Genomic DNA, 10,202 nt, shown 5'->3' with positions numbered 1-10,202 from the left:
TAAGAATACAGATTCGCCAGACAGATGAGGAGCTAATAGAAGCCATCACACTTTCTGCTGCTTCTGAGAAGCAGCAGCCTTTGAAACCAAATGTCTATCTTTTCCCACCCATCTCCAGACATTCACAGATGGTGCTGGATAGAGGTCAACCAGGTTACTGAGTTGTATTTCCCCTATCACCAGGGTTAGCACAAGAACTCCAGCCAGTTGGTGTTGGAGACTTCGGAGAGAAGTTGGCAGCAGTTGCCTGTGTTGGAAGACTGGTGAGAAAGATGGTGTTTTGCTAATGCCAACAAACAGGAGCTACTCAGGCCTGTATGCTTCCTCTCGTGGATTCGATGAGACCACTTCCATTGAAAACCTTGAAACAGAGACAACCTAGGAGATGAGGTTTCAGATCTCATGAAAATCCTCATTTATTCAAGTTTATCATCTTAAGAAACTGAACACGACACTAAGCAGAATTTATACACAAGGAAACACTGTAGTCTTCTGTGCACCTGAGTGTGGGAGCCGAGACTATGTCTGCTCCACAGACCACCGTGAAGCTGACAAAGGCAGACAGATCTGATGCTGTGAAGGGCAAGGGAGACGAGTCTCACCAGTGCTCTAAGGTCAGGAGAAAGGGGACTGTCTGAGCAGACTGGGTGGTAGAGGACAGCAGCAGTGCAAGGGCAAAGGACACAGAAGGAAGCTCACGCAGCCACCATGCAAGAGTGACAGACAGGAGGCTACAGCTACTTGCAATGGGTTATGAAAATCAAGCCAAAGCCTGCAAATCCTTGCACACACAGGGCACAAGGATTCCTGAGAGGCTGGATAGGTAATGACATGATGTTTGCTTCCAGAATCTGCAGACTGGGAGCACAGGAAAAGCTTGGACCGATTCTATTAGAATTGATGCAGGTTCATTTTCCTTCTCTCATCTTTCCTAGTGTGTCATATTCTGGTTCCTAATCACACTCAATCATGTGCCATTCTTTCTCATTCTGTAGAAACCACCCTATAGCAGAATTCAGGCATAGGAAGTGAAACTCAGCACCATATGGAATATAGTGTTAACAGCCCAGGCTTTAATAAAACACCATAACACATTGACCAAGGATTTAACATAGAAACGGCTCCCTTGCATGCATGTGCTTACCCAGTATCCCTTAAGGCTATTAAAACTTTTATGTGGAACATAACATTTTATTTACACAACATGATGACTCTTACTGTAGGTTGCAGCCGCCCTCTGGTGGAAATGGGCAGTGGTTTCAGGGTAGCCACAGCAGCCTGGCTGTGTGGTTGCTTGATGCTTCTAGAATCTGCCTACAGTTTGCTCTTCAGATCCACCAGTAATTCAGCCATCCACTGACACTTCATAATTAATACCTTTCTCTTCCAAGAGTGGGTTTAACTTTCTACACACTGATCAAGTCAAGTGAATACTTCTCCAAAAAAGATCTGGAGTGGTTTGGAGCAGGCACTCTGAAGGCAGACTAGCTGAGTTTGAATCCAGGTGGCACACTGACTCCCACCTTGACCTGTGGTGAGCTGCTGAGTCTTTGTCATAGACAAACAGGCAATCTAGTAAGAAGCCTTCCTGTATGGCTGGTAGGCTGGTTAAAGGACATAGGGAAGGGCTCATAACAGTCCCACACAAAGTAGTGACTCTACTGAGATTTGTTTTATAATATTAAAGCACTGTAATGTCCAAACAACTGACTGAGAGTGTCTGAAAACTTTTCAAGGATGAACACCAAGTAGTAGGAAATGCTGGTTAAAAACAAAACAAAACTGTTGTCACTAGATAACTTTGAACTTGGCTGATTCCCATGCATAGGACAGTTTTCTTCAAGGATAAGCAATTGTGCCTTCAATCTTAGGTACAAGTGGGCCTAGCTGGCTTCAGGCATGTTTTATTTATTTAAAATATTTTGAATTATTTTATCTGTACTTATGTATGTTTTGGCTGAATATATGTGTGTGTACCACACAGGGCTGTTGCTTACAGAGGCCAGAAATGGGTGTCAGGTCCCCTGGAATTAAAGGTACAGGTAGGTGTGAGCTGCCATGTGGGTGCTGAGAATTGAACCCAGGTCCTCTGGAAGAGCAGCCAGTGCTCTTAACATTTGAAACATTTCTTTAGCCCTTTAGATCTGTTCACAAGGACTATTTACAGATTACAAAAGTGAGATGACTACCATTTTCATTATTTTGTTATATTTAAATATAATAGAAATGATTATCCTTTAGTATAACTATCCACCACAGTTTGTTCGAAAGGAAAGAGTCATTCAGGGAGACAAGGTGGCGTTTTCTTGCTTTGGAGATTTAAAGGTTATTTTTGAAGAATGGAATGAACACACTTTATCTCAGCTCAGTTAAGAATGAAAACAGCTTACTACTCCTTTTCTGCACTTAGGGATTATTGTCCAAATGTGATCCAGTAATTAGTAATTAGTGTAATTTAACCTGGAAGTAAAATTAGTTCCCCTTGTTAATAAGTTCTGTGAGAATTTCCTGGACATGCACCTGCTCCAAATAGCAAATGAAGTGATAACATTTAATAAGCAGAGTCTTTAAATTAAACTGGAAATGTTAAGAACAACGAAAAGTTGAAGCAGTGAAGGACATTCCTAGCCCATCATCAGAGGCAGTGAAGGACATCATTAGCCCATCCTTGGAGGCAGTAAGGCATATTCCTAGCCTGTTCTTGGAGGCAGGGAGGGGCATCCCAAGCTTGTCCTTGGCATTTTAGCCTCCCACTGCTCTGGAGAGTCTCCTATCTCTGACAGGCTCACTGGCTTCCTCTTGATTTATCAAAAACAGCTCTTCAGGTACCAAGGTGCCAAAACTCACCTCTATGCCTTAGAGGGCACTGGTTTGCTTGCAATAAAGGTTTCACAATGAGAAGAACAACATTTATTCATTCAGGAAACACTGAGTGCCTGAGAGGACCAGAAATTCTACTAGTCAGAACATATGGAATGTAAGTAGCAAACATAAAGTTGCAGGACATCAGCTAATGGTATTCCCATATGTCACTGAATGAGTGACAGTTTTCAGTGTTTCATTAAATGTGTATTAGGAAGTGAACCAAAGTTATGACATATAAACAACGAAGCCAGGAATGCCAGAATTGCTTTCAGCAGAGCTTTTGGCTGCCTGCAGCTGCTGATGTTCTCAGACAGCAGGGCTAGTTTTCAACAGTGCACCTCAGGCCCGGTGGTGTGAATAAGTCACAAAGTCATTTCTGACTCTGAGATTTAGGTTTTCATTTGCTAACTAAAGCATCCAAAGAAACAAATCATGAAACACTGATTATGAATCCAAATATTTCACAGCATGGGAATAGCCCTGACTTCTCCATCAGTGACAGGAAGAAGTTTCTGGAAGGCAGGTCTAGAGAGGCAACTGATGCAGAGCACAGGTTAGCCCTGATGTCAACACAGCTACTGTGGCTCAGCATGGATTATGCAGGGCAGCAAAGGGCAGGCTGGTGAGCATGCAGGGCTACTTCTTCATGTCCAGGATGGCACTTCCAGGCCCACGGCTCTTGGCACTGCAGATGTTACAGTACTGTGCAGGAGTGCTCTGAAAAGAAATAAAAAGCACAGGTTAAACAACTGTATTCTTTCATATCCAGAAATATGATTACAGCATCATTCAGGGGGTAGAGGGCTGTGAGGTGATTAAATATCATTCCTTGCTCTGGAGAAGACCTTTTAGGTCTGACATGTTCATTCTACTGTCACTCTGCAACTCAAAGGACACCAGAGAGCTGGGGAGATAGCTTAGTTGGTAAAGTGCAAGAACAAGGGCCTGAGTTGAAGTCCTAGAACCTATGTTAAAAACCCAAACCCAGCTGGGCGGTGGTGGCACACACCTTTAATCCCAGCACTCAGGAGGCAGAAGCAGGTGGATCTCTGTGAGTTCGAGACCGGGCTGGATCGACAGCCTCCAAAACAATACAGAGAAACCCTGTCTCGTAAAAAACCAAAAAAAAAAAAAAAAAAAAAAAAACCCAAACCCACCCAGGCGTGGTGGCCTGTGCTGTAATCTAGTGCTGGGACATGTAGACAAGTGGGTCCCTGGGCTCACTGCTTGACCAGCCTGGATGACTTGATGAGAAGACGCTGTCGCAAAAGGGATGACTGAGAAATGACATCTGAGGCAGTCATCTGGCCTCTCTGTGTATGTACAAACACATGCACATGTACTTACACACACAGACACACACCACATCACACACGCAAAATAAAAGGACACCACAGCAGAACCAGCCTTCTGTAGCTTGGGGCTCACAGTATCATTCCACACAAGGCAGGCTGAGAAAATTCCACTGGTTTGACAGTGTTTTCTACCACACGGGCCTCAGCCCAGTAGTCAAGTCATTAGCATGAATTCACTCAAATGAGTAAACTTTATGTTAACTATGGTATACTGTATATTTTACATTTGGAAAGTAAACAATATACAATATACCTTTGTGACAAAAAGAAAAAAAAACAAGGAAAGTCAACCCCTGAGAGGATTCTAAGACCACTTTCAGACACCAGAATCCACAGATACTCAATTCCTTCTGTTCTGGTTAGCTTTATTTTTAATTTTTTTCCCTCAATAAGACACAAGTTGTAGTTACCAGAGAAGAGGAAACCTTTGTTGAGGAACTGGCCTGTAGATGTCTGTGGGGCATTTCCTTGATGAATAATTGATGTGGGAGGGTCAAGCCTTGCAGGCAGTACCACCCATAGGCAGGTAGTCCTAGGTTATATAAGAGAGCAGGCTGACCAGGCAAATATCCATGTTCACCCATGATCTCTGCTTCAGTTCTGGCCTCTACATTCCTGCCTTAATGTCAGTCACTCCAAGATGGACTTGTAAGCAATAAACACTTTTTTGACCAAGTAAGGCTTTGTTAGTGTTTTATAGAAGTAACAGAAAAGAAAATTGGATCACTGTTACATACAGAATCATATAACCTAATTATATTCCCTGTGTATTTAAAACATCTCCAATTACTTACAAAACTAAATACAATGTAATGCTGTATAAATAGTTACACTGTTTTGTTTAGGGAATAAATACAAGAAAGGAAAAGTCTATATACTTAGTACAATATAGCCTTTCTTCAATATTGCTGATGCAAGGTTGGTTCAGTCCATGGATGCAGAACCCATGGATTCTGTAAGAGCTACAGGACCAACTGTCTTGTCTATTAGAATCAAGAAAGCTGGAGCCATAAGGATGATGGCTTCTAGTTGTGATCATTCTGATTTGATCTGTTTCTTTTTAGCTGACAGGTGTCGGGCTGACAACGTACCATGCTTGGCATGGGTAGGCACTCCTTGTGGAACATGTGTCGACAGTGGAAGACCACCACACTGAAGGGCTTAGCCGCATCTGCAGAGGGTTGGGGAGAGAGGAAAAGAATTAAGTGCAACAGGCAGATCAGGAAATCGTTCAGCCAGCCCTGAACAGATTTCCCAGCAACAGGCTGTTTAGAGAGAGATCTTAGGTACCTGTACCACTGACCATACCTGTCTGAGGCTTCCTTACAAAAGCATCTTGAGGGGAGAAACCCAAGTAAGCACTGGTACTAGAATCACCTTGCTATGAACTACAGTTTACAGGTTACTTGCTTGGCTTCAGCACAGTTACCAAAATGATCAGTACAGTGTAACACAAAACATAAAAGACCCAGAGACAGATACTGGGTTTAACCTGAAGACCAAAGAAACAAAGCAGCCAAGCTACCAGAGAGCTCTCACCTCTAAAAGGACTGTGGCATTCCTATTCTCAACATGGTTGGAGAATGAATGCCTCATACTGAGATCTTGTTCCTGTCTTATATACCTCCCTAATTCTGGGTTTAAAGGCATGTGATTCCAGGTGCTGAGATCATATTTGTGTGAGCTGTTTCTCTTTAGGACTGGATCAATCTTGTGTAGATCTGGGTGGCCTTGGACTCACAGAGATCTGTCTACTACCATCTAGCTTCTGGCTGCTGGGATTAAAGTTATGTGTCTGGCTTTTACGGCTTGTGGTTGACTTTGCTTTCTGAATCCTTAGACAAGCTTTAATAAATCATAAATAATATATTACTACAGTGCAGGATGAATTCACAGCAAATATTGTGAAGTTTATTTTAAAAACTAGAATGCATGTGTCCCCATGTGTGTCCTGACCATAGTTCCAATACTGAAATCAAGTGTGTAGCCTGATAAAATGTTTCAGTTCACGTTACCTTTGCCAAGACCTCTCAGTGAGGCTGGAGGCAGAGCTGGGTCAGGACCCTAGGCTCTGCATTTTACTACACTTCTGTTTGGTCAGGTCCTCTCATCTGCTTCTGTTGTGTGGCCAAATTCATTCTGATAAGACCTAGTGCCCTCCACAGGAGAAGCTAAGGATTTCACTTTACAGAGATCCATGACCCCTTCCACTGAAAGGCCACCTAAAGCACCATGGTTACAGAAGCACTTAAAACTCCGCTCCCTCGGGGACAGAGGTTTTGTAAAATTATTCTCATGATCCTGTGCTATGGAATACTTCCTAATATCAGCTAACTGAGCAGTAACACCACTGTACTTTTCCATGCAGATTTGTATATTAAAGTATCCTCACAACCATGCTTTAATTTCTACTTTCAAACTATGGGCTTCCTTTCTCATGTTGGAATGATCTTTCGATAAAGAACATTTTCTTATGTATGATGATCTACCAAGAAACAGGGACAGAAGCCTCTACCTTTCAATGAGTCAGTCAGAATTGATGCTGACTACTGTTCCCACCAAGGTGGGCTGTGGTCTGGGCGCCTAGACCTACAGTGAAGATGAAGCCACTCATCAGCTGCTCCCCAGATATCCACATGGGTCTTTGCCCTTAGAATTGCAATACATGGACAGTTAAGTCTTCACTTTGCTTTACTTTTGATGAATATCAAAGAAGGATGCCTAGCCAGATCCATTAGCATCACCTTATTAGAAATAGCAGCTTTCAGGCACAAACTCCCTGGAACTCTGAGCCCTGTGGCAGGGCCAGCACTGTGGATTCTTGCAAAGATCCCAGATGCTGACACATTCTGCTCTGCAGTCAGCAGCAGCAGAATTCATTGGAGCAGGGAAGGGGTTCAAGTCCTTCCTCAACTGTAAAGTAACATAATTTTACAGGCACTCATCAGCTAATTTCAAAATCTTAACCTCACCCATCATAAACACGTGATTTTCCCTTTAGGCATCTTACCTGTTGGGAGGATGGGAGATAGGCATGATTCACAGATATTCTCTTCTGTAAGAAAACACACATACACTGTGGGTTAAGCACATTTCTGTTTGCTTGGCCTCTCTGGAAAGCATGGCACACAGCTCTGAATGTTCTTTCAGCTGTACCCACCATCGACCAGAACGCCTTTCATTTGGGTTCGGTGCATTTTCTTCAGTAACGACAAAGAGTCAGCTACGAGGATTTTCTTGCAGCCTTCCCGAAGCAGAATCTAATGTACATGTTTAAAAAGAAAAGACCAGTTAGTAGCTCAAGCATCAGGAGTGTCTAACTGAGGAATCAGAAAATGTCAAACACACTTACTGGTTCTCTTGCTTGCCAAACATTGTCAAGTGAGCTGGGCATTATTCTTGCCAATTTATTTGTTTTTATGAGCATATTATGGTATTGGTAAATCAATCACATGACGTGACACATTCAGGACCAGAACTGATGATTATAGTTCTGCCCCTATGGCTTCTTGTGTTTGGTTTTGACGAGCAAGACTGCATGATTTTAATATTCTCCTGTTCACTTTGATATGACTTGTGGAGAGCCTCTCCTCTTCCTTTTTATTTTTATGAAATGTGTTTTAATATACAAGAATACTCCTGGCCCAACCTCCCAAATACTGGGTTTATAGGCATGTACCACACTGCTTAGGTTTAACTTCCCTGTCAGATTCTACTAGAAATGTAACATATTTTGGTTTTCTTTTAAAAAGATGTTTACTTGTTTTTTTTTTAAATAGAAATCACATAGCATACATAAAAAAGAAGAAAAAATACACCAATGAAGTTATCTACAAAAATACTGATGCTGGCAAACTTTCCAAAAATTGGTTAGCGATTATGTGATGCTTTTGTCACCCAACATCAAAGTAACAAACTCGTTTCAGCCCCTCTGGTATAGGATCAGGAAACATGGCTACACACTCCAGGGCACACTGCCTGGGCAGGAATGGATGGAGGATACAGCCCGTGGAACAGACACAGACCACAGGTGCAAAGAAAACAGCAAAGTCTAAGGACTAAGGACTCTTCCCCTGGGACTGCATTTCCATGCAGGTACACCCTGCCTGCTCACAGAAAGCATTTGCTAGGTACATTTTCCGTTGTCAAGAGTCAAGAACCCATGGGAAGGAAAACTACAGTGATACTTTCACCCAATTCTACCAAAATCCAAAGCTCTAAACCAGAAAAATATGAAAAAATCCTAAGTGTAACTGACATGATGCTAATAAGGTAGTGGTCAGAAAATGAGAGTCCACTGACAACGTCTTCCGACTCAACATCTGCAACAGTTTCGGGCAACCAAGGGAGACCAGCAAAGGAAGACAAACAGTTCACTCTGTGTAAGCATTCTCTTTCCTGTGCTGGTTTCCCTCTGATGTCACTTTCAGAAATGAAAATGTTTGGACTGTTGAATGGAAGAAAGCGCAGAGGCAACATACAGGTTGGCTCATGTATGAAGCTGTCTCAGAAATGGACTTTGTTAAGGAAAGGGCATTGTGACCACATGAGCTATGATGGGAAGAAGATTAGAAAGGGACGATTTATTCTATCAGGGACAATGACATGAATGGAGCCTCAATGGGAAGGAGAGGTTTCCCTTTTATGCATGAGATGGGGTTGGAGGAAGAGAAGAGCCATGAAAAAAATCCCCAAACAAAGGAAATCATCTGATTCTTGTTTCCTTTCGGAGGTGGTGGAAGTTCGCCACAGGATTTAGTCTGGACTGCCCCACTTGACAGGAATATGGCGGAGCCAGAGACCAGGATAGGGCAGGTAAATTAGGAGCTGGAAAGTCACAGCACAGTAGGCTTAACTGTCCCAGGAAGAGTTTTCAGGTAGTGGGATCTGGCCCCTCAGAATGATTATCATATTAAAGGGACAGACCTGTGATCTAACTGAAATAGCTTTGTCCTGAGGAAACCCCAACACCTGGAGAAGAGTAGATGCACTATTATCAACCCTGCTTAGTAACACTTCTGGCCTTAAGAACTCCATCCAAGATAAACTACTGCCTCATACCAACTTCATAACACTAGTTTCTCTCTTAAAAAATATTTATTGGCATTTCTCATAAGGAACAATATTACCTTTTCAGAAGTTCTTCCCTATGGAAGGTCCTTTGCTTTTTTTAATTTTTTTTCTGATTTTTTAAATGTAAATTAGAAAAAGTATGTCTTACATGCCAATCCCAGTTCCTTCTCCCTCCTTCCCTGCCCCCCACTGATCCCCTACTCCATCCCCTTTCTGTTCCCCAGGGAGGGTGAGGCCTATGGCAGGTCCTTCTATTTTTCCCAGATTATACACTTAAGGACCAACTTCTTCCCTCATCCTTTCAACTACCCTTGCTCCTTTCCACTTGCCCTTCATAATTTGTTTTAAAGAAACAAGCTGCAACTGGACAATCAATGGCCCATCTATATTCTATGGTAAAGTTAAATGAGCACATACTTATGGCCTTGACAACCAACTTGAAACCTTAGATTTGCTTTGTATTTTTTTCTGATTCCTCTATAGCACACAACCGTGGATAATAATTCCAAGTAAAAGGAAAACTGCAGCCTTACAGATACTTCACAAAGCAATAAAGAAGCAGGCATCAGAGAAGTCACTGTGGTTCCTTAGAAACAGCTGCTGTGGGGAATGTGCCAGAAAAACTGCCAAGTTTCTGCAGTTTTTATTTGAAAAGGCTCTGAACACTGGGATTTTGCTGGCTTTGCCTTATTCACTTTGCACGTGCTTGTCCTTAGAATGCAAATGGCTGCCAGCTAGTTGGCCTCCAAGCTCCATGAGTTTCCTCACTCCCAGCCTTGTCTTTAGGTCAGTGGTGTCATGGGACTTCAATTCTACCTGAATGCTTTGCTCTTTTGGATTATTGCCAAAGATGACTAGAAAAAATGGGAGAGAGAAACGCGAAGGCCTACTTTTCAGTTTACAAAGACT

The 10,202-nt window shown here is 42.5% G+C and overlaps 1 protein-coding gene across 1 annotated transcript in view; it reads right to left on the bottom strand.

Annotated features, from left to right (window-relative positions):
• Positions 1-1,053: 1,053 nt before the first annotated feature.
• Vps41 (VPS41 subunit of HOPS complex) overlaps positions 1,054-10,202 on the bottom strand; it is a 157,741-nt gene continuing 148,592 nt past the window's right edge. The window contains exons 26-29 of the mRNA XM_005071807.4: positions 7,381-7,480; positions 7,231-7,275; positions 5,312-5,391; positions 1,054-3,582 (exon numbers count right to left, since the gene is read on the bottom strand). Coding sequence (XP_005071864.1) covers positions 3,502-3,582; positions 5,312-5,391; positions 7,231-7,275; positions 7,381-7,480 — 306 coding nt within the window. The 3' untranslated portion in view covers positions 1,054-3,501. The remainder of the gene's footprint in view (positions 3,583-5,311; positions 5,392-7,230; positions 7,276-7,380; positions 7,481-10,202) is intronic.

This window comes from Mesocricetus auratus, unplaced genomic scaffold (assembly GCF_017639785.1).
Source record: "Mesocricetus auratus isolate SY011 unplaced genomic scaffold, BCM_Maur_2.0 Super-Scaffold_100013, whole genome shotgun sequence".
In the NCBI taxonomy this organism is placed as follows: domain Eukaryota; kingdom Metazoa; phylum Chordata; class Mammalia; order Rodentia; family Cricetidae; genus Mesocricetus; species Mesocricetus auratus.
Note: the sequence above shows the minus strand (reverse complement) of the source record. Positions and strands in the feature narration are given on the sequence as shown.